Source organism: Sander lucioperca, chromosome 7 (assembly GCF_008315115.2).
Source record: "Sander lucioperca isolate FBNREF2018 chromosome 7, SLUC_FBN_1.2, whole genome shotgun sequence".
In the NCBI taxonomy this organism is placed as follows: domain Eukaryota; kingdom Metazoa; phylum Chordata; class Actinopteri; order Perciformes; family Percidae; genus Sander; species Sander lucioperca.
In genome coordinates, this window is record NC_050179.1 from 12,243,956 (window position 1) to 12,268,854 (window position 24,899).

The 24,899-nt window shown below is 39.4% G+C and overlaps 4 protein-coding genes across 6 annotated transcripts in view; 2 read left to right on the top strand and 2 right to left on the bottom strand.

Moving 5' to 3' along the window:
* The window catches only part of tmem266 (transmembrane protein 266), a 29,092-nt gene extending 24,524 nt beyond the window's left edge, over positions 1-4,568 (top strand). The window contains exons 8-11 of the mRNA XM_031282808.2: positions 585-700; positions 1,348-1,540; positions 3,436-3,498; positions 3,593-4,568. Coding sequence (XP_031138668.1) covers positions 585-700; positions 1,348-1,540; positions 3,436-3,498; positions 3,593-4,230 — 1,010 coding nt within the window. The 3' untranslated portion in view covers positions 4,231-4,568. The remainder of the gene's footprint in view (positions 1-584; positions 701-1,347; positions 1,541-3,435; positions 3,499-3,592) is intronic.
* A 775-nt stretch (positions 4,569-5,343) lies between these two features.
* Positions 5,344-13,015, bottom strand: etfa (electron transfer flavoprotein subunit alpha). Its single transcript, XM_031282809.2, has 12 exons — positions 12,873-13,015; positions 11,955-12,104; positions 11,646-11,727; positions 10,756-10,838; positions 10,520-10,619; positions 10,163-10,273; positions 9,815-9,916; positions 9,584-9,652; positions 9,393-9,475; positions 8,030-8,095; positions 7,201-7,281; positions 5,344-5,838 (listed from the first exon to the last, which is right to left on the bottom strand). The coding sequence occupies exons 1-12, from the start codon at positions 12,909-12,911 to the stop codon at positions 5,803-5,805; spliced, it is 1,002 nt and encodes a 333-aa protein (XP_031138669.1). The 5' UTR covers positions 12,912-13,015; the 3' UTR covers positions 5,344-5,802.
* Positions 13,016-14,863: 1,848 nt separating this feature from the next.
* isl2a (ISL LIM homeobox 2a) lies at positions 14,864-19,546 on the top strand. The gene is made up of 6 exons (XM_031283062.2): positions 14,864-15,079; positions 15,540-15,729; positions 16,106-16,365; positions 16,904-17,190; positions 18,107-18,274; positions 18,871-19,546. Exons 1-6 carry the CDS (start codon positions 15,022-15,024, stop codon positions 18,985-18,987), a joined length of 1,080 nt encoding a protein of 359 aa, XP_031138922.1. The 5' UTR covers positions 14,864-15,021; the 3' UTR covers positions 18,988-19,546.
* Positions 19,547-21,256: 1,710 nt separating this feature from the next.
* scaper (S-phase cyclin A-associated protein in the ER) overlaps positions 21,257-24,899 on the bottom strand; it is a 60,586-nt gene continuing 56,943 nt past the window's right edge. For all 3 annotated transcript variants that reach the window (XM_031283056.2, XM_031283058.2, XM_031283057.2), the window contains 3 exons: positions 23,123-23,314; positions 22,294-22,342; positions 21,257-21,962 (listed from right to left, as the gene is read on the bottom strand). In XM_031283056.2, the coding sequence (XP_031138916.1) occupies positions 21,865-21,962; positions 22,294-22,342; positions 23,123-23,314 (339 nt within the window). In that variant the 3' untranslated portion in view covers positions 21,257-21,864. The remainder of the gene's footprint in view (positions 21,963-22,293; positions 22,343-23,122; positions 23,315-24,899) is intronic.

A 24,899-nucleotide genomic window follows, 5' to 3' on the forward strand; every position in this document is an offset into this window, starting at 1 on the left:
ATGTAGGACATCATCTGTCCTAATGAACCTGTGGTTTAAAGTTCAAACAACAGCTGCTACATGCAAATTGTTTGATCACATATGTGCATACAGAGTATTTTATTTTTCGGGAAGAATGTTTTGTTTAACAGTGTTGCTCCCCCTTGTGGTTTTTTAATTTATTACAGTATGTATAAAACAATACAACACCACCACAAACCAATGGCTAAAAGCTTATCATAAAATGAGCACCTTTTCTGACACAACCTCAATAAAAACTGAACATGACTGAAATCTCACAAGGGTAGCATCGTTTGCAGCATCCATTGTGCTGTTATTTTTTTACCCACCTTGTGTACAGTATCGTAGTCCTTTGTCATGTGCCAGTGAATGTGGAGAATATGCACACTTTTATCTAAACAGTGGTTGACTTTGATATTTTGAAACAGTGTGTGCAATAATACACTATCTACAAAATCCATTTTGGTAGGGGGAATGAATGAATTAAGTCAATGTAGTGTTTAGTTGAAATTAAGATCAGCAAGACATAAGATTAAATGTTTTTTTTGTAGGAAAACTGTCTATAATATGCCCTATTGTTTTAGCCTTTGTGCTGCAAGTGAAGGTGGAGATGGAGCTGGAGATCCAGCAGTATGAGAAGGCCAAGGCAGTGAGGGAGGAACAACTTGACCGTCTCACCCAGATCTGCCAGGAACAGGCAGTATGTCTTCTTATCTCACTCCCATCTCTTACCTACTTACAGTCTACAATTTATAGCTGCATGTAACCAGCAGAGGGAAGCAAAGCGCTATGCAAGAACTAAACATTGTACTCAAAAAGACATAAAAGATGCATACAAAATTGATCCCACATTATCACTAGATAATACTTTTACAGAACTCTTGTGGATATCAGATAGCCAGCACTGTGCATTATCTCCAAGCAATCTCTTGACTACTTCATAATTTAATAATAATAGTTCTAATATTGTTTGTAAGTCATATTAGTGAGCTTAAGAATAAGTGCAACTGCGAGTGCATCCACTGAGTGCTCTATATTTCTCAGATGTCGGCCCAGAGGAGGAGTGTCTACTGTATGTCCAAGAGTTATACTGTAACTGTTAGATAAGTTGGAAATGTGCAGTTTGGCATAAGCTCTGTGTACTGTATTTGTATGTAAGGTTAACTTTGTTGCGAGCAATGCAGCAACATAAGAAAACAAATAAAATGCTTGGACAAAAATGGATGAAATATGAGCGAGTAAAATATACAGTATGTCGTTTGTGTTAAACAGTCTTTTAAAATTCAGTGTGTTTTTACTTTTGAAGAGTTTTCTCCAGTTATCCGATTTGTCCCTCTGTCCTTTCAGTTTGAAATCCGGCAGCTGAGGGCCCACCTGGCCCAGCAGGACTTGGATCTGGTAGCAGAGCGTGAAGCAGCCATGCAGATCCACCACATGTGGGGTAAACAGAGCAGCAGTTTCCAGGAGGTGGATGGACTGGCCCCTGGGGCCTCCGAGCATCACGGGCCAGCTAAAGCTAGAGAGCCCGGGGGACCTGCAGGTAACTGTCTGGAACACCCAACTTCATTGTATTACAGGCTATCAAAGACCTCTCTGCACCCAAGAGGGGGGAGGGCTTCTATGGTACATCATGTCCACAAAGTGGATGGTTAAATGCAGACACTCCCTCAGTGCCTTGAGCCTTTCACGGTAAGAGATGGCTGAAATGTTAGAGACGTTGGCTTATGTTGGAAGGTTGTGGGTTTAAATTCTGTGGGTGTGTTTGGAAAATTAAATGAAAAAATATTCCTCATCCTAAACAGGCTAGTCTAGATTCAGAGACCTTTATGTTTATTGAAAGAAAACATAAGCACATGCCTCTACAAATAAAACAACCCCTCGCTCTGAAGCGCCATGCTGGAGGGTAGGACAGTGTATCAATAATTGGTGTCCTCCTTTCAAAAACATTCGTCTCACAATCCACATCAAAATTTTGGTGCCATACCTCGATGGACTATAAACCTTTCATACAGTGACAGGTCATAACTTACAGGACTTAGAGCAACAAAGCACTGTCAGTGCAGGTGATGTCAGGGCCTAAAATACTAAAGCTTTTCCTTTATCAAAGCTATAAATTATAGTGCGACCTGCCATATATCTGAGCTACGGTGTTTTTAGTCAGACATCATTTTAACTAGGGCTGCTTCTCATATACTCATGTGGTATTGATCATCTGGAGATGGTCCCTGTCCCAGTAAAGGCTGAACAATGTGGGTCCTCTTGGGACAGTCATAAAATGAATATGTGAAACCAAACATAAATGAATATAAGCCATCTAACATTCCTGTGGGACCCTGGTTAGTACTTAAAAGAAACCCTCAAATTGATGTTGGATGTATGGGAAGTGTTGCTTATCAATGCAATTTGTTGATTGATCTATTCATAAATCAACATTATTTAGTTATTTATCAAGCAAAAATAGAAACTTTCTCAATTTACCTTCTGTAATATAACAGAATTTCTGCTTCATATGATTGTAAAATTAATACATTCGGGTTTTGGACTGTTGGTCAGACATAATAAGCAATTTGAATCATATTTTGAACAAACATGTAATACATGGTTTATAACACTATAAAATGAAGTTGTAAACAGATGTAAGACATTAAATGTTTTTTTTTAATGTATAGTATTTGTCAGCAATTATAACTTTTCATATGAAGACATTTTATATTATTACAACCATGTTTTACTTATATTATCATTCATTTTCTGTTTATACATCAGCCTCCACTTATGGGTGGCCAAAGGAGGAGATAAAGTTGTTACATATCTGCTCAAAACTACAGTATATTGTGTTATAAGCCATTTATTAAATAAATGCAAAATTAAAAGATTAAAGTAATGTTGCCGCTTTCTATTATCTAACTATAACCAAGTTGTATGGATTATAAATAATGTAAAAAGTGACACATTGGACTGAAACACAACCTATGATTAAAGGTGCAGTAGGTAAGACTTATAAAACTAACGTTCTGTCATATTTGCTGAAGCTGACCCTATGTTCCAGTAGAACTACATGAAGCAGGTAATAAAAAAAAAAAACCCGGCCCCTCTGGCACCACCTACAGCCTGTAGTGTGATTTGCAAAAATCCACAGCTCCCTGTTCAGATGCACCAATCATGGCCAGGGGGGTGTCTAACTGCGTGTCAATCACTGCTCATACACACACACATTCATTTTCCCTTGTGGGGGGAGGGGCTTAGGAGACCGTTTTTGGGCTTTAGTAGAAAGGGGGGGAGGGACTGACTAGTTGTTGATGTTCAAATTTTTTGGCTAAATCCTGGATCTTCACAATCCTACCTACAGCACCTTTAACTTCTAAATCCACACCGGATTCATTTTTATTGTGTCTGAGACAAATTACATTAAGTGACCCTTTTTATCCTTATCAGATCACCACGGTCAAGACGACATGAACAACTACATCAGCCAGTACTACAGTGAGCCAAGCAGCGGTGAGCATCAACATGATCCTGCTTCACTCTTTTCCCACAGCCATGTAGCCCCACAATATTTCACAGCCCTGTACATTATGTGTTTTTCGCATAGATATGGGGATCCCAGACCCTGCACGTGTCATCACCACAGCAGCCATAGATGTGCACCTGCCAAACAACCCCAGCCAGCTTCCCCCCTCTCTGGTGAGTGCAGACGCGGTGCCGTCCAGTCGCTTGCAGCGCACGGGCAGCTCGGTCAGCGAAGCCTCCACCACCACGGTGTCCCGCAGCAGCTTCAGTGCCCACCAGCACAGCATCAGCAGCCACACGCTGGGCTCCACCACAGATTGCAGCTCCACGGTGCGCGAGGCCTCCACCTCCACAGATTACAGCGACCAACGCTGCTACCCTCCACCCTACAGCAGCCCTCTGGCCCTGGGCACTCAGCCGCGAGGAAGCCCCAGCGCTGTGATGCAGGAGCTGCTCTCCTCTCTGACCGAGAACTCCTGTCTCACCCAGAAGGGCCTGGACCCTGTCAACCTTAAACCGCCCAGCCCGACAGGTTCCACCAAAACCAGCCCTGAGCTGGAGCATAGGGTCAACATCTACAACAAGAGGAACCAGGAGAGCAGAGTGGGGCTGCACTCCAAGCCTCTCATCCATCTGCAGGGCAACGAGCCTCTTCTAGAGGAGAAGTACAGGATGATGGAGTCAGTAGACGCCCCTGTCAACCGTCTGTCAGAGACATAAGACTCTGCCTGACATTCACTTCACTGGACTTCACTTCAGATCAACTGCAAAAATTAACGCTTGACTAAACTCCGGTGTAGTTGGGAGTCACTGGCATATAAACAGTATGTTTGTCATCCTTTTTGTACTGTTGGGACTGAGAGGATGAACCTGCCAGAGCAGCACAAAAACAGAGGGGATGAAAGACTGGAGGAGGCAGATTGTTATCAGGCACCACTTATCAGGAATTCCCAATTCACTCACAAAAACACTTTGAGTTTTATGAAAAACATTACCAAAAGAAACCAGCACCTGGGCTCAAGCCCAACATTTTCAGACAACTGGTCTGCACAGAAAAATAATCTGGCTTTTGATAAGTTTTGGTTTGATTTCAAGGAAGTGAAATCAGTGAAGGGATGGTGCTGAGGGCTTAGTTCCTCTGATACACTTTGTAGGAATTGGAGATGCTGAACAGATAAGATCATGTATTGGAGGGCCACAAACTACGCAAACTACAAGGCATGGATTTATCACGAGCAGGTGTATCAGCTGTTTTGATGGTCAGTCTAGTCTCCAAACTCCAAACAGTCCTCTTTGATGGGACTGCTGCAGGGTACATTGGATCAGTCTCAACTTCTTTCTAATCTTTGTCTTTGTATGTTAACATTTTTATCTAAATTCTATGAGTGGAAAGAGTGCTGTAGACTTTTGACTGGTGGGTGATTTAAGTGACTCAGAGTTTTTATCCAGGTGCCATGACTGGAATCTGACCAAACCCAGCTGAGTCCACGTTTACTGAGAACAGCATGTCCCACATGCACCAAATTCATTGAAAAGCTACCTGCACATGATTAATTTGAAAATCATTCAGGTCTAAAATATTACCTTTTATGATGTTAATGTTTGGAAGCTGTGTAGATATTTCTGAATGGGTTAATCACAGCCAAAAACAGCAAGAGACTTAAGTGGAAATGACGAAAAGAAAATTACAGCATGAACCTTCAAGATTTGCCTCTTAAATATCGAAACTAACCTTGTTTATTGTTGTACCATTAACAGGCATTTTCTAATCTTGATCATGGAAAGAGGGCATTGCACAATGAATAAAATAAAGAGAAAACATGGCAAAATGAGAACTTATTAGTTGTCAATTTAATACATTATTTTCCAAGAGCATCTCAGTGAGTACACATCCTATAGGTTTGCTTGAAGAGCTAAATCTTACAGTCAACAACGTTAGAGACAAGTCAAGTGTTCCCAAAGATGTCCTTTGCTGTACCAGAAAATTAAATACAAACTACAACATGTGTACTACTAAAAGGCATAAAACACTGCCCCCAGGTAGGTACAAGCTTAATTCTTGATATTTAATGCATGTATAGCATTTATAAAAACTGGCTTTTATTTCTAGATTGAGAATGTTCTTCTGTGTCCAGTCAGAGAGATGTTGGTGAAAATTATTTCTTCACGCAAACACTCACAGCTTCAGAAATGTGTTAAGGCAGTGGCTATAGGTGCCGGCGGTCGCCCTCTATAGTCTTCTTACTGCAGGCTCCAGCTGTGCGATGGAAGTTTGTGGGACTTTGTTTCTCCTCACTTGTCCAGTGCTTTAGTCATCTCAGGAACAGCCTGAAGAGAAAACATTGCAGAGACTTAAATCTACGCACAATTTTCACTGACATTACGGCAAACTCAGAGAATATTTTCTGTTAAGTGTACAGTAGTTGCTGCAGGAATTTGCTGCAGTACTGAAAAGTCAAGCTACATGTCTGTAATTGCTCCAGTGTACTTTTAAATAAATCACTTGTTAACTAAACTGTGGACATATTTTAGGCATTTACATGAAGTTTTATTTTACATTAATAACTGCTAAGACCACTTGAAATATTCCCAGGCTTTACATGTGGGAATAAATATTCTCCAGCATCTGTAATTTCATCCCCGGCATATACCATAAAATAAGATTTATGAGTTTATTAAACAAACTGGTGCTCACGGTTTAAATGAGCCCACTGACTTTCATCTGAGATTTAACACGACCGCAGCAGGTTGCAATCATGTATCACATTGTTTGCAAGGTTGATAAATGCAGAGCAAGATTCTACAGGGGAGGCATCTGGCCCATAAGTTAACACGCTGATAATGCCAGTCATGTAGTTTTAAAGAAGACAAGTTCAAAAAGCATGTTATGGTAATATAAGTACAAAAGTATTCAAATGGCTCTCCTTGGGAGTCGAGCAACTTCAGAACAGAATCATCAGTCACTGAGTTGGTCCATGGTATCAATTGTCCATTTGGGGGAAAAGTAGAAAGCCCATCCATTTTAATCAGCTATCTGAGGAGTGATCACATGTAAGGTGATCGCACCCAGTAGGTCACAACTCTACTGCCACTAGCTATTATTACTAATCACTTCTACAGAGTTTGTCGGGACACCTGGGCTGCTCAATGACTACTGAGGGGCTAAATAAAACATGACCAACAGGACACACATGAAAATACAACATACTAGCCTTTCACAAGCAGCACTGGACTCCAGTGTTAGTCGTGCCAACACTCCTGGATCACTATCCTCAAGTACCAGCTAGATACAAGAAAGCAACTGAGCGTGTAAAAAGCCTGGCAAGTAGAAGGTGAATACAAAACTGAAGCCACCTTTTAGTAACTATTGATCACTTGTTATATCTTCTGAGGGGCTAATGTCTTTCTCTCTTCACGGCAAGTGCAGCCACAACTCTCCTCTGATTAATTCAAGAACTTAATAATTCAACAGTTGCACATTTCCATTAGGTGGAATAAGGCATCGTGCAAAATTCATCAGTGAGAAAGCAAATGTTATACTCTGACTATCACTCTGCACTCTTGGCTGTCAAACATAGAGTAAGTCCAGGCAGAAGGTGCATGAGTGCTGTTTTTGACTTGCTTCTTGTTTTTTTCCTAATGGAAGATCATAGTGACATTACTGCAGCAATATCAATCCCAGAGACTTACCTTGAAAAGATCAGCGACCAAGCCATAGTCAGCCACCTGGAAAATTGGAGCCTCTGGGTCCTTGTTGATGGCAACAATAGTCTAAATAAAAAAAAAACATGTTTAGCACCAAACTGCGTAGAATGATAACTGCCTGTGTCTTATGCTTAACCAAAAGCACAGAAACAATGATTGTTTATCTAATAAAAATTTAGACTTTAATGCAGAATGTCACAGAAATGTGATGTTTTATGACAACAGCCTAACATTTAGTTCTTAATCGCAAACAATACAGAAACATCCACACATCATGACAAAGGGTAGGGCAACCAGAGTTATGTTTGTGGGTGCTGTGTACTCATTGTGTGTAACATATGTAAATGCAGACATGCAACTTCCAACTGTATTTCATGTGGTACTAATACCTTTGTAGTAAGGCAACAGCTGTTTTTACAAATTCTGCCAAATGTATGTGACCAAACTCGAGAGTTAAAGCAACACTAAAGCACTTTTCCCGCCTCGCCACCCCTACAGGTTGGAAGCGGAATTACCGCTGTCATAATGTCTCATTCGAACTACAGATCCGCTACCCGATCTGGCAAACTTGCATAATGTAATGTAATGGACAATTCTGCTTCCAACCTGTGGGGGGACCGAAGCGGGAAAAGTGCTTTAGTGTTGCTTAAAGGCTATTATCTTTATATCATAATATCTATATTAAATGTGGAACATGTTGTTGCATTTAATATATGGGGGGAATTAACAGGTAAAAGAAAATGCATAGAAAAAAAAAAAAAAGTACAAAAGGGGAGGTTGGGAAAATCCTTATATGTGGTTCCAGTGACTTTACCTTGCTGTCTTTCATTCCAGCCAGGTGTTGAATAGCTCCAGAGATACCAACAGCAATGTACAAATCCTGTGGACACAAACCGAAACCAACCAAACAAGGGTTACTTGCTTGAAAACATAAAGTGTAATCTCAGGCCTTTGGAAAAGGTACACTTCAGAACTACAGTACAGCAGAGCTGACTGATGGTATAATGACCACAAGTGTGTAATGTATCAGTGTGCTGCTGGGGCGAGCGTGCAAAGGGTCAGCCGTCCGCATATCTCCCCAAACCCGCTGGGAAAACCATCTCTGCCATATGAATATTTCAGTGCTTATTTAATGTTGCAGCTGAAGTCTCAGAAGAGCAGAGTATCAATGTATGAACACAACAGTGACTCATAACTGCAGAAATTCATAAAGAAACACAATCTGCAAAGTGTACACTCTTACATGACCAGTTTATAAAGCTAAACATAAGTACTGTATGGGATGATGAAAACTCATGAGAAAGGACGGTTCAAGCAAGGTGCTTTTGGCCATTCCAAACTGATATTTTTTTTTTTTTTTTTACTAAAATATAAATATAAAGTGTGTGGTTCATTAAACATTTTAACACCATCCCTAGATCAGTGAAATCAATTAATACGTGTCTGGATTTAATCACCTAGCAGTGGAAAGAGTGTCGATGTGATGGCAAGTGACCTGCATGTTACAACTACACTCCAACACTGTCAAGCTGTTTCTAACACATTCTATTCAGAGACTAACTATTGTTCAAAGACACTTGATTCTGATGTTTACACTAAGCTGTGTGATGATAAATTGTACTTTAAATCAGCAGAGATTATCTTACACGTATACATGTAAATAAAAAGTAAATCTTGCACAACATTTTTAGATTGGTAGGGTGATAAAAACAAACAAAATCAAGATTTAAATTATATTTAATCAACTTAGCCAAATTCAACAAGCATTTGGAAAATCCAATATGAACAGTCTGGCCTGGCCTGAGGCTCTGACCAGACATCCACTGCACTCTGCTTTAATGGACCAGCTAAATCATTTAGGGCCCTAAATGTGCCATCAAGTACATTTTGCAGGGCCAAATGTGTGGGTAATCACAGCCGGGGTAGCCCGGCTGAATCGCATAATGGGAAGTTAACCTTTTTAAAAGGGCAGAGCAGCCAGCCTCATCATATTGAATTGCAACCATTCTGTGAAAAGGCAAACATGCATTCGTCAAAAGTGTTTTGTGCCTTTGAACATGATTTTGAAGGTAACTGTTTACATTTTGCTACTTAAAACTTTCCATTGATTACTTTCTTGATTTGCTGGACAAGTCAACATAAATCCAAATAACCACTTCAGAAAACTAATATCTTACCGGTGCTACAATCTTGCCCGTCTGTCCAACCTGCAAGTCATTGGGGACATACCCAGCATCCACTGCTGCTCTGGATGCACCAACTGGAAAAAAAGAAATATTATGCAATTTAAACTCTACTTTAGTAAAAAAGATTAAAAAGGTAAAAATTAAGGTTATTGCTAACACAAAATGAAAATCCCATACTTTACCTGCAGCGTTCATCTTGTCAGCAAGGTCATAAAGTAGCTTGAAGTTATCTCCACTCTTCAAGCCCCTTCCTAGGAAAAAAACACACCATTTGTGAAACTTCTTTTCTTTTCTTTTCTTAAAGCACACGCTAATGAATCCTCAACAAACCCCAACGAACTACTACAAACACAGAAAGTGGAGACATATCCATGGCCATAATTTGTAATTGAGAACACAAAAAGATTTCCAACCTCCTGACACCACAACTTTAGCGCTGGTCAGATCCGGACGGTCGCTCTTTGTCAGACTCTGTTCCAGCCACTCAGAAATTCCAGCGGGAGAAGGAGCAGCAACTGCAGTCAACAGATAAGGGGATCAGAAATGACAAAAAGGGACATGGTATTAAAATATAATTTGTAATGTTAAACAAATAACATTTGTAGTTGTTTCGTGGTGGTATACTGTATCTTTTTGCTTTATAAAAACATCATCAAAAGTAGTTCATCATCATTACCCCACAAAGGTAATCAATACTAAAACATCCATAATAAAGTGTGTCTGTCTCAGAGCTCTCTGGATGAATCTGTAAGATACTGTACCATCTTCTGATGCAGCACTTCCTCCCTCTGTTGGAGCTGCCTCGAAGGATGTCCCTCTGACCGTGAAGACTTTGATCGGCTCATTGCATTTCACGGTGCTGAGAGCATTTCCTGTGTAATCAAAATAGTATTAACATGCAATATTTTAAAAGCACAACGATATCATCAATGAAAACTTCCTGTTACAAAAACTGACTAGTGTTTAGGTTATATCTGCATCATATTAAGGCTGTACCAAATCCAGGTAACATGATTAAACACTTTGTCTGAAGCACATCAATACTAATCAAGAATTAATGAGAAGATAAAAAAAACAAAAAACATTTGTTACTTCTTTACCCTGATCACAGTACTTACCAGCATAAATGGTTCTGACAAAAGTGTCTGGAGACTTGATCTCAATGATATCTGAAACTGGAGCAACATCCAACTTGGCAGCCACTCTGGGAAGCAGGTTCTGCAGAACAAAATGGTGAATAAGCAGGGAAATACGTGATAATCAACCTTGCTTTAGAATCAAGAGGAGAAAGAACGACTAAAGTTCATATATAATTTCAAATTATAAAAAGGTACCACTCTTGTCCATGACTTACCTTTCCGAAGGCAGACGCACCAGCACAGATGTGGGTGAAATTGAATTTCTTTTGTGTTTCCAGGATAAGTGGAGTCAACTCCTCTGGGAAAAAAAAAAGAGAATCAGAAAGTTGAAACAAAATCAGGTAGCCTATAGGCCTGGCTATGGCTGCAGCTGAGCCACTCCTGTCCAGCTTTAACATACGAGCAGGGATCAAATTAAAAACAATAGGGGTGTGCAAAAAAATCGATTCACATTTGAATCACGATTCAAGCTCTACCGATTCAAAATCGATTCATAGAATTCCAAAAATCAATTTATTATATATACATACATAAACACATATACACACACACATATATATATATATATATACATACATACATACATACATACACACACATATATATATATACACACATATATATATATATATATATATATATATATATATATATATATATATATATATATATATATATATATATATATATATATATATACACACATATATATATATAAATAAATAATATTATATAATTTTTTTGTATGTCTACTGCAATCACATAGGAAAAGTAACTACATTTACAGACTGTGAATCTTTTTTTTTTTTTTAGAATTTTTAGAGAATCGTTTTCGAATCTAAAATCGATTTTGAATCGAATCTTTAGCCTGAAAATCGATTTCGAATCGTGACATTTTCTGAATCGTGCACCCCTAAAAAACAATCTCCCCTCCCTCAGTTACTACTACCAAGATGCCCTTGAGCAAGTCAAGCACTGCATCATCCAGCTGTGAATGTGGGACTCAGCAAATAATAAGCAGTTTGTTTGCAAAAACAGTATATATTTGATCTGTGAGTGAAAGTTAAATTAACAATAGGCATCAAGTTTCTTTCGTGTTACATACCTGGCAGGGAACCTTTGTAAGAATCATGTTGAGCAACCAGAACCTTCTTCACACCTTGTACTTTGCTGATTTGCTCTACAACCTGAGAAGACAAAAAATGTATTTAGGTTTCCTGCCCACCTTCTATATTGTCTTCTTGTCTCAATGTCGCTTATGTTCAAATGCAGTTTATACATTTTTCACTAGTGTGTTTTTATTTATCCATATATTGATTCAGCATGGTGATGCCAAAATAACATCTACATTATATCACAAATACAAAACGTTTAGTGACCCCTTAAGCAGGCCAATCTAAAAAGCTTTGCCTACCGTTGCACAGTTTGTTCCAGCCACCAGACAAGATACTTCTCCACCCAGCTTACTTGCGGCAGTGATGGCATTGAGTGTAATAGGGGTCAGCTTGTCATTGTTGTGCTCTACAACCACCAATGTGCTTTGAAACCTTTGGAGGACACCAGTCTGTTGGAAGAAATGTCAACATCTGAGTATTCAATGCACTCATGCATCAGTAAAACCAGAGATCTGGTGGTGCCACGTTGTGAACAGCCTGTCACATAAATACAATTGAATTTCTGGTCTAGGTTTTATGGTTACAACAGTGCAACCTCTGAACCAGCTGCATCAGGCTCTATCAAAGTAAAACAGGATAGTACCAGACTCATCTGGACGTGACTTAACACCATCAGTTTATGAAGGTCATTTAAAGGAAATCAAACAAGTCGAGAAAACATAACATAACCACATGCTTGGTTACTTAATAAACTAGTATATACTGCTACACGTCTCACGGAATATTAAATGCCTTGGATAACACTTTGGGAACAGCTGCTGCGCCAATGACAGTTTCACAGTTTGGTAACTGCTGTTCATCGTTATGAGGTTTCATAACTGCTAGACTAGCTATGCTCCCACTAGCTAGCTCGCTCGCTCATACACAAAACTGTTAACGTACATTCTTGCTTTATCACGATGCATACGTTTTGTCTGTCAAGTCAAACAACGCTGTAACGCACACATTCACAAATAAAATCGCGGCTTGCCAGTCGAGCACGACTTGCATTATGTCTAATTTAGCTAGCAAGCTAGCAACTGCTGCAAAACACTAGTGAGCTAGCTAAGTGACGTGTGTGTCATGCTCTTCTGCTCGTCTGCTATAGCTAGCTACGTTAACAGATCGATACAATACTTGTGTTAAGTGTTATTCAGTTATAACTGCCAGACTCTTACCAACTGTTTCAGACTTGTTTTGTTAAAAGCTCTGTTCATCTTGGACCCTTCTGGCTGCTTGTTCCTCGCGCTGCAGGAATAAAACTGTGTCAAAGGTAATCTGACGTTAGCGAAGAGTTCTCGCGAGATTTAGAACATAACTTCCGGTCTGTCGCTCTTTCTCTCCGACAATTTGGCAACAAATAAAACAACTGCAAAACTTAATCAAAAATAAACAGCAGCTTGCAGTTTTATTATAATAAGTTAAACATATGGAAACATTTACGATTTATTGATTCATAACAGTAATATGACACATCGCTGTGGTCTAGCAATAACTATAACAGGCATTAAAGTTATTTTAGGGGTGAAATATTTCAATTTGTCCCTCGGAGACTAAATAAAGTAGGAAACCGCTTAGATCCTCGTTGGAAAGCTTATTTTTCTATTCTGATTTTAATCATAGTGCTACTGTTACAACAACTAAATTGTCTTTTAAATCAGTACAATTAATCCGGTAACAAATAAATATTATTAGCCTAATTTTCATAAATAATGTTATTGCACATATCTAGTTGCAATACATGAAAAATCCAGTATGTGAAATAAAGCTTTCCTTTTTTTTAAGTTCTTCTGTGTAGAAAGATACTTTTTTATTGAATTATTATTAAACAGTAGGCTATTGAATTAGGCTAGGCTACACAGTGAAGCGCGCGTCAATATTTAATCAAATTACATTTTTAAAAACTTAATAGCATAATCCTAGAATGTTTTGAAAGATTTTTAGGCTATAACCTTTTCCTCGTGAATCTATAGGATATATAAATACCTGATACCTGCATGAAAGTCTTTCAGGTCTGTTGGATCTAGTAGCCAACATTTGATTCAACTGCAGGCATAAGCCCTTTGTGTTTATAGTGGGCTGCATGTTTCTGCCTGTGAGAGGGCAAGAAAAAAGAAGAGAAAACTGAAAAAAATAAACCTGGCCCATTATTTGCTTTGAACGCATGTTATGTGACTTTCTCTTTCTCGATTGTGCTCATGCTCTCTCACACACACTCCTTCCCTCTGTCTCTTTTACTCTATTCAGTAATAATGCCGTGTAGGTGATGGTAAATAGTCATGCATCGTGTCCTTCATATTTACAGTATTTAGCTATTTGTCGTCAGGTCTTTCTATCAACTATCAATCACAAAATGTGAAGCCCCTGTAGGCTATACGAAGTTATGGATAATATACGCTCAAAAAATAATAATAATCTGTTTTAGATCTCAAATTCTACAGTTTATTGATCGCTCTGTGGATCCAAGATCTCTAGGCCTGTGTGATATTTCATCCAGTAGAGGGCTCTCAACAGTAGGGTGAGACTATCGGTTAACTATATTAAAGTCACTTACACCAAACAGAAACTAAAGAAAAACGAAAAGTTGTAAAGGTTTTTATTATAAACAATCAAACTCTTACCAAAAAATGAATAACAATAATAATAATAATAATAATAATAATAATAATAGCAATGTAATAATAATAATAATAATAATAATAATATAATTTTCATTATTTATAAAATAAGCAAAATCATAATCTGTGATATTAAACATTTGTACATGTTCAACGCTGTATTTTGGAGGGAATCAAAACATAAAATGTTAATTTGCAAAAATAACTAACCAAAACAACAAAAACAACTATAAAACACAATATCACAGTGATATTTAGGGATAAGCTACCATAAACAACACGTAGCCTCCTAGATAAATAGCCTATTAAGGGAATGTGATACCAAGGGAAATAACAACAATAGCATCTAAAGTCACACTTGATATCACACATAAGCCCCTACAATTGTGAGTTAACAGGGAAGTTGCTTTCAGGAAATAGAGATGGGTCGGCAGCGCTGTGGGACAAAAAGATGAAAAAATTACTCTCACAGCCAGTCCAAAGAGTCAAAAGAGAAAAAAAGAGCAGAAGTCCAGGAGGAGATTTGCATGGCACCCTCTCCCCGGACCAACAGAGGTCCAGGTTTGCAGACGTCACTGGTCGAGGATCTTTGTTTTCTCTCCACCTCTCGGTGGAGGAATACAAGTTTATCATCCAGCCAGGGACGGGACGGTCTCCTCTGCCGCTCCTCTCCTCCATCTATCGGCTTGCACTGGGCTATTTCTTCTGTATGGTGGATATCTTGCTCAATACTTCTTTCTTGGATGATATGGGGGATCATTCAAAAAGTAAGTTATTCCTCTTTCTACTCCTTTATTGTCATGGGGGTTTGTTGTGAGTGTTTAATTTCCTTTTTAAGACATAGTCTGCCCGGCGTATCTCTTACATTTGATGATTAATTGCTCGATTCATTTCGATATTTGCAGAATAATATCGAAATCTGCAACAAAGGGACGATCAACTGACCTGTCCTAACAAAACAAAAAAGCCATTATATATTATATAATAAACTGTTATTGTAACGGTGGTGCTCGTGCGTTTAAAGTGACCCATGCAGTTCATTGGTGATATTTTTAGCTCCTGTGGCCGCATTATAATATTACTATAATTTTCCTGGAAGGACCCACATGTTTGTTGTGATACGCGCGCAACATTTTCTCTCCTTAAGGTGAAAGGGGTTTAACAGGGATGTCATGGGGATTAAAAGAGCGCGCGCAGTGTTGCATTAATGCATTCCCCTCCTCACAGAGAAGTCGGGAATCGCAATGTGTGTGGGCTGTGGAAGTCAGATACACGACCAGTACATCCTGAGAGTCTCCCCGGACCTGGAATGGCATGCAGCCTGCCTCAAGTGTGCAGAGTGCAGCCAGTACCTGGACGAGACCTGCACTTGCTTCGTCCGAGACGGAAAGACTTACTGTAAAAGAGATTATGCAAGGTAGGAGTTCAACAGAGTTTTCAGGATGTTTTCCTTTCCTAATTTCAGAGGCCATGTGTTGGGCTGATAAGAAAAGAAAGTGGTGGATATAAAAGGGGCAACTGAGACGAATTTAAATAATATTATCATGTCCACTTCAAGGGCAAATGTGCAGGGTGTGCAAATGAAAGTGCGCAAAATTGTGCATCATGAACTTTAAAGACCTGAATCAGAATTGTGTTGCAGGCAATCGTTTTTTTAATTATTATTTTTCTGTGACCGAAGCTCACCGTTTTTAACGCTTCTTTTGAACATGAACTTGAACCAAGATTCGTTTAATGTAAGAGCTTTTAGGGCTATTGCATGAGACCAATACAGTCTTCGTGCTCCTTTTCAGGTTATTTGGCATCAAATGTGCAAAGTGTAACATGGGCTTCTGCAGCAGCGATCTGGTGATGAGAGCTCGGGACAACGTGTATCACATGGAGTGTTTTCGGTGCTCGGTTTGCAGCCGTCACCTCCTGCCAGGCGACGAGTTCTCTCTGCGGGACGACGAGCTACTGTGTCAGGCAGATCACGGCTTGCTGGAGGAGCGGGCCTCTGCAGGGAGCCCGCTGAGCCCGGGGAACATTCATACCAGACCGCTGAACATCTCAGGTAAACACCGGTTGACTATCAACCTATAAAACTAACAGTGCACAAAAGTAACTGGATAGGCCTAACCTCGTGCATTCTATATTCTTATTATAATTATTCTTATTATAATAATACTAAATATTATTATTATTATTATTATTATTATTATTATTATTATTATTATTATTATTATTATTATTATAAGCATGTTCATTAACACGACTGCTTATCGTCCTTGCAAAAGTTTTCGGGGCAAGAATATAATTTACGATTCTATTGTATTAGGCCTACATATAGGCCTAGGCTACAGTTTGACTGGAAAGTTGTATATGGGTGCAGTGACCTTGCAGCACCCTAATATTTGGTATTTCTATTGCCTAATATTTTCATAAACTGCAGAGGGTGATAATTGTAAATCCATAAGCTATGTGTTGCTTCATTTCTTATTTTAAGTTTACTATAATTTCTTAGACGTAAAAAAAAAAAAAAAAACATTTTCTATTTATTATTTAGCCTATTTATTATTTAAATTTCTAATTACATTTTTCCTTTACCTCAGAACCAGTTTCGGTCCGGCATCCTCCTCATCACCGGAACCACGTCCACAAGCAGTCCGAGAAGACCACCCGGATCCGGACGGTGCTGAACGAGAAGCAGCTCCACACCCTGCGGACCTGCTACAACGCCAACCCGCGACCGGACGCCCTGATGAAGGAGCAGCTGGTGGAGATGACCGGCCTGAGCCCCAGGGTGATCCGCGTCTGGTTTCAGAACAAGCGCTGCAAAGACAAGAAGAGGTCCATACTGATGAAGCAGCTTCAATCACAGCAACACTGCGACAAAACCGTGAGTTCATGTTTGTATACTTTCATTACATAACTTAAAAAAAGAAGTGGTGTATTTTGGGCAACACCTGCTTATTTGTAGAGTAGCCTACAGCTTACTGTCACTCTTGCCCCGCAAAACATGTAATTAATTCGTCCTCTGGTTTAAAAAAAAAAAGAAGGTAACTCAAGACAAGTCTGTGTGATTGCATGTGACCAAAATTATGTTCATGTGCAATATTATTGTTACACGTTTGCTCGATAATATAAAGAAATAAATAGTGAAATGACAAATGCTGGAGAGAAACCAGAACAAAAAACAAACAAACCAGATTTAGTTTGATATTTAAAAGTGCTGATAACTATACATAAACCCTTAAGAGTAATTGCTAATTGTGGAAAAAATAAAATAAAATGATTCGTTACACAACACTATAAAGAAACAGTAAAACAACTGCTTCTCGTTTTTTTTTCATTTTCTTCTATTCCAGTTTCATTTTAGATATAGACAAATGATAGGCTAGGCTATATTTTCATAAATCAGAAAAAAACAGTAAATTGAATTATTTAACTGAAATATTTTTGAATTGGAAAATAATTGAATTCTTGGCACAGCAGACCACATTAAACCCACTCTATCCTATAACTTTTGCAGATTTAGATTTAGGCTATTTTACAGGCTCATATAACTTTAATATGCATTTTTACAGATTAGTGGTGATCATAAAGTTAACATTTGTCTTCCTTTTTTTGTTTGTTGTTGCGCATAATTGTCTGTCAGTTACCACACAATGACAAAAAAGATTTTTTTATTATCTCTGCATCATGTGGCTGAACAGCAGACTATCTGTTATCCTGAAGTGACTTTACACTGTCCAGACAGACTACATCACTGGCCAAGATTTGGGGCGAACTGAGTGTTTTCGTTCCTCCTGCAGAATCTGCAGGGTCTGACAGGCACACCTCTGGTGGCAGGCAGCCCTATCCGGCACGACAACACCGTGCAAGGGAATCCGGTGGAGGTGCAAACCTACCAGCCACCGTGGAAAACCCTCAGCGACTTCGCCCTGCAGAGCGACCTGGACCAGCCCGCCTTCCAACAGCTGGTAGGATTACATTCAATACATTATATTTAAAATAATGGGACTGCTAGGCGTACATGCACAAAGGAAAAGGAAAGAGACGGATTTGTTAAACTTCAATTAGCCATTTAATAAAGTTCAGTAATTCAGATACAGATTAAGCTGATGGTCTAAGACATAGATTGATGACACAGTAGTGGTGATGATGGTGATGGTCTTCATTTAGTTTAAAAACAACGCCTTAACAATTATTTCAACAAGTAATATTGACGCCTTTGGTTTCCCAACGATTCAAGTGAAAACAAGCTGTTTCTCAACTGTGTGTAGGCCCCCACGTGATAAGCTGATGTGGTCTCAAAAGATTTACAAGACTGATACAATGATTTGTTTATGTAGGTAGGCCTGATACTTTAAAAAAAAGGAAAAAAAGAAATAGGCCTATACAACTATTTTTACATCCATTTGGAGCTCCCATTGATCCTGGACATGAGCACATTCACATGTTGGCATCTCTACGGGGGCACGTGAAAAGTGTGGCACCAGTAGAAAGAGACGATCTGTTAGAAAACATAAATCGTAAAATCAGTTTTTGATCTGAATTCTTCGGTTTCCTCCGGCAGGTGTCTTTCTCTGAGTCGGGCTCTCTGGGCAACTCCTCGGGCAGTGATGTGACCTCTCTGTCGTCTCAGTTACCGGACACACCTAACAGCATGGTGCCGAGTCCAGTCGACACGTGAAGAGGCCTCGAGGTCAGCTGGAGACCCCGAGCGCGCACCCGCGTGCTCTGCAGGGGACGCGCAGAGACCTCAGTGACATTTAATCAAGGAAAAACGAAAATAAGGACCAGGATGGATTATGCTCGATGATACATTCAGGTGCCGACTGGAGGATTGGAGGTCTGACTATTCCCTTTACATTTAGACATTTTAGCTCACCGTCTTGCTCAAGGATACCTCGGCAGGACGTCGACACACTGTTGATGGACATTATGGGCTTCTAGTTATGGGACCTTCTACCATGATGCCAATGCCTGAACTGTCATAACGTGGTGAATATGTAACGGGATTCAAAGACGTGAGCCTGTATTGGACGTCTGAAAGTTACAGTATGTGTATCAGGAACCCAGAATACAAACTGTAGATGTGCATGATTTGTAAGTTTCAATATCGACTCTTGTAAATGAATGGAACAGATGAGATGCGCATTGTTCGCGTTTTCTCCAGAAAATAAGTTATTATTATTTATTATGAGGACAGACATAGCCGATCTTATCAATAAAACCATAGTTCTAACTGATTACTGCATGTAAATTCCATTTGTTTCGCAAAACTTTAGACCATTTAAAAAAAGAAAAAGAAATAAATTATCAATCATAAATCAGTTTTAAGGTAGCCTAGTCCTAAATGGAAACGCATCTGCTGCTTAATGCTTGACACTGTATGAAGGGAAAGAGGAGTTCCCCGTTTAGACTATAATCAACCCTTTAGAAGGCCAAAATCTCACACAAAAATAGTCTACACGGTTGGACTGTCACAAATGAAATATTTGGCAAATGAAAAGTGTTACAAATCTTCAGTTGCCTACATTGTTGGGTGCCCTTCTGTTAGTAAGCTTCAGTTCACAAACCTAAGCCCTGCTTATATTTAGGCCTGCTCAATTTCTGAGCCAAGTATCAGTGACTGATGGCTGACAAGATACTATTAAGCATTTCGGCCATGTGTCATAGGTCACTGAATCAGACACAATAGAATGAGGGTTGTTTAATTCGCCTCCTCACGTGAATTTTCTTTTTTTAAATCGTGGCCTTCAAATAGACAGGGCCTATATTTACAGCAAATTGTGCATAATGTCTTGATCCCGTCAGTGATAAAAAGATAAAATTGGTCCTATTTAGACAAATGTCACAGTGCCATTCCAACCTGGGGCCCATGGTTACAAGTCTAGACAGAGGACAGGCAGCGGCGGCTGCTTATCTGCATTTGGCATCACCTGCGAATGACACACTGAATGGACCCAAAACAAAACGCGCAGCCGCGTAAGGCTGAAGGGACCCCCAGCCTGAAGACGCATCCTGGCGTGTCTTGAGTTTATTTTCATTCCAGTAGGAATCCTGAACGTCATATAGCCGCTGGACAAGAGAGCATGCAGGTCAAGCCGGGAATGACACACTACACCTCAACAATTTGTTGAGGAGGATCGACTTTTATCAGTAAAGGAAGTGGAGTCTCATTGAAATTGAAAATCCTGTTAAGTCTTTAGGCATGCTGATATACTACTAATCTTTCAACTGTGATTAACAGTGGCAACAATACATTTAAGAAGAAAACGTTAATTAGAAGAAATTAAGAAGCATAAACTCCCCAAATGACATCCGATATGCTTACTATTCATTTTAAAATAAGTGCACGTTTTCCCGATTTAAATAATATGTTAGGACTTTAAAATAGTAAACAGCTCCCAAATGTTCAACATCAACACTGCCCTCAAACTAAAGCTGGACAAGCTGATGACACAACGAATTTCTTTTGCCCGTTTCTAAATCCTGCCTAAAAAATGATTGTGATATATACAGATATGGGCAGTATTGATGCTGTAGTGATGAAACTTTTACAATAACAAACTTTATCACTATATTGTGAATATAGACTATATACATCAATTTATATATACTGTACTCCCAATAAATCGGGTCAGGGCAGGTACAGAAGAAGATGGCTTCCTGAAAACACTTTCCTGAGGGTGCCAGTTTAAGAGGACTATAATATGGGCGTAAATGCACCACACCACACCAGTTCCTATTCAAGTTTCTTTGAGATTCAATAATGGAATTTGTGTTCTACAAATCGCATTTGCCCATCAAACCATAGACCAAATTAGGAGATCTTCATAAGGGTGTAACTGAGAAAAACTACAAGACTCACTAGCAAATGTTGATGTTTGTTAACTCTTACTCGTGATATCAATTTAACTTTGTACAGTTTACACAGAATAAAATTGAAGAAAATGCATAACCATAAGTATTTTATTTTACAAGATAAAAGGTAAATAACTCAATAAATTATATTAATATGTAAGTGCCTCCTAAATGAGAGCGAACAAAAAAAGATGTGAACGTAAAAAATATAACTCTTAACACAAGTTTGCAATCAAGGCAGGCCATGTCATTTGTAAGAGATCACATTTTGGCCATTCACATTCAAAAATGAGACAAATACAATAAATTAACAAACAGTATTGATTGAAAATACTTGGCTAATTATAAATTACAGTATAAGTAAATTCAGTTTCAGGGTTAGATGGTCACTGCTTTGAAAACATCCATTTCTATCTACAACAGTAACAAAAAAACAAATGGCTTGTTTAGACATTAAATGGAATAGTTGTGCATGTGTTCCAACTGCAATGAACAAACAAGACATTTTGTGCAAATTCCTCTTAAACGTCAATCTGATTTCAAAGAAATCAAAACAGATGCACCAACACAGGATAAGGCTTCACAATCGTTACATTTGAGAGTACATTTAAGTCAGGAAAAAAAAAAACCTTCACATCTCACATTTCTTCTCAAGTGTTTATACTGTGCTTATTCATTCTGAGGACAGTGCACGACTCCATCACTCTTCCTGCTTCTTGAGAAAAAACTGCAGCGCTGAGTCCCACTGATCTCTTGGAAAGCGGTTGGACAACTCACAGTAATCCAGCTGCTGGGAAACTTTGCACAGACAGAAAAAGAACAACTACATTATACTGGGTGTCCAACACAAATCCTTTTAAAAAACGGGAAAAATCTGAATTTCATCAAAACAAGCCCAACGTGCTGAGAGGAATTCTTCACAATGAACGTTTTTCATGTCTCAATACTCAAATACATAAAAAATATGATTGGAATTGACATTGTCAAAAACAAACTTTTTTTTTTTTTTTTTAGAGGCCAACACCTTATTTTTAATCATTAAAATAACTTTATAGAATTAAAAATATGAAATCAACACAATCCGTCCAAAATATTTCATGCATTTGATACATTTATCAGAATAACTTACCTGGGTGCTTTATTTTGTTGTCTGAATCTTTCTCATTTGCAGCACAGTCCTAGGGGAATTGATAAGGAGCATTAGTGCCTACTATAACAGTATACTGCACGTACTAGTAGTTTTGTATGTGTACAATTTCATCTGTCTCATCAAACATTAATTAAAGCTTCCAGCCAAAACAAAACATAAAATAGGAAGCACAATTTAAAGCTGCTACTACATCTCATTGTCATTTACCTATCAAACTAAATGTTAGTATAACGGGTGATAACAAATCACCTGAATCAAACTCTTTCACTCCGAGGAATGTTGTTGAGGTTAACTCAACAATGAGGGCAGCGGGGCAAGACACCATGCATTATTGCTTTGTTTGAAAGAAATGACAATAGCTTGTCTGCCTTTGAATGGAAGTTAATCGGTGTCTAAACAGTGGTGGTTGCAGAGTGGTGAGGGGCGGGTTGTCAGAGGAAGATGAAGGAGACAAGCTGTTTACTGGGAGTTGAATCAGTGGCAGGTAAATCCACTGTGAAGGCAGCCATTAATCCTTGTAAAAGCCTGCCTGTTACAGATTCACCGGGGCCCAGATGAGCAATTGCTAATCAGCTGATGCAAAGAGGTTTCCTTCTGATGTGAAAGAAATGTATTGTGTTTGGATATTTTATTTAAAGGCATGAAACGGTTAGTCCAAAGAGGATGTTTTTGATTATAAGTATGTTTTTTTTAATATTATATATATTCCACATTGGGCTTTTTATAACCTGATTTTTTTATGCCCCACTCCCAAACATTGTTTTGCGCATACCACGTACTGCATGTGTGACCATGTTCCCGTATTTACCTGAATGAATGTAGCCAGCAGCACACAGCTCATCTCCTGCTGCAGGATGACCTTGTTTTGGGAGTTGTTGTAGCAAGCCGAGATGAGGGAGGGGAAGAGCACTCTGACGAGGCGCGGGTGGCTGAAGTACTGGAAGGGCAGCTGACACAGTTTCTGCAGCACGCTGGGCTGGCGGCCAGACTGCACTATCACCTGGAACACACAGGGAGCAGGGCAAGTCAGTCACTAAGCAAGTCAGCCGGCCAGTCAGTGGCACTGCTGGTTGTAAATCAACTCCCTGTGTCCCTCCCACATGTAAATCTGCCACTAAAACAACACACAAACAGCCATTAGGAGGAGACCTGGGAGGCTCAGCCTCCCACCACGCAATTATGGGCTATAAAACACAATGATGGGATGTTTTGTTCTTCCTTGGTACCAACGGCAACAGCAGAGCTGTTGTAACATAAGAGGGAAATGTGAACTGATGTCATTATCAGCGGTTAAAACTTCACTTTCAAGTTGTGTGTTAAGCTCTTTGAGAAACACTGAAGCTCAGAATCAGTGCAAAAGCTTGTTACCGCCCCGTAGGAGTGAAGCTCAGGTTGAGAGGGCATTCATAGTGCAAAAGGGGGAATGAAGGGGTGGGGTGGCGGGTGAAAGGCAGGGTGAGCAGGACTCCGCCAACAGTGTGGCCACCCCCCACTTTAAGAAATGAGCAATACCATTAATGGTATTTTCACCCTGCCGACATCCTGCTCTCCATCACAGCCCGTCAATCACACACCATCACATCCGGGCCACCAGTATTAAAACCAAATCACTCCCAGCCTCATTTGATTAGAAAAGGGGACTGCTGCAAAGGAAGGGGTCCCGGCCTAATGCTCTGGTCATCTCCCCTGAGCCTGGGAAGACCATGAGGAGCCCTCTGAGATCCAGGGGGGTCAGCATGCTAAATCCTGGCTGAAAAAAAGCACTGCACTTTACAGGTACAGACCATGGGACGGGAGGCTCAATGCCAATGGAAACCAGAAGGGCAAGGCCAGGTCCCCAAGTCATGGTGACATAAATTCACAAGATTTACAACATTTTAAAAATACACTCTCAAATACTCTTCCATTGGCTTCTCCTTTGATAATGCACTCCAGTTTCAGCAGCGGGATAAACAAAGCAATAATTTATCGCTTTTATCAGTTCAAGGTGAAGCTTCTCAGAGCTGCCCTCTACAGCAGCGTTCAAAGGGACACAAAACAGTGCCATTTCCTATCATCATTTGTTTAAAGGATCCACATGGACAGGTCAAACAATCTGAACTTTAATGTATTACAAGTACTTAAAATGTGAAGAGCACTGAATTTGTCAACCTGAAATGTAAGTGTTAATTTTTGAAGCTGAGAAAACAATTTCTGCTCTGGTGTGTTTTTCTGCGTGCAGTATTGAATTAAGGAATACTGAGTACACTGAAACACATTACAAAGATGTAGGCCGTGCTGTGAATATGTGTATGTAACAGTGGAAGAACAAAATCCCCACAGTTTCACTGACTCAATAAGTGTTTTTCACAAAGGAATGTGGGACTCTGACAAATTCATCCACTGACGGAAGAAGAAGAAAAAAAAAGGCAAGCTCTGGTTGTTTTCAAAAGTAGAGCTGCTTATTTTCAGTGCATGCAGTTTTAGCATTTTATAGTACCTTCCACTAAATCTTACATCATCATATTTATCTTGTCTGTTGCAACACTGCCCAAAGACAAACTGGTATTGGGGGGGGGGGGGGGGGGTCATAAATTTATGCAGCT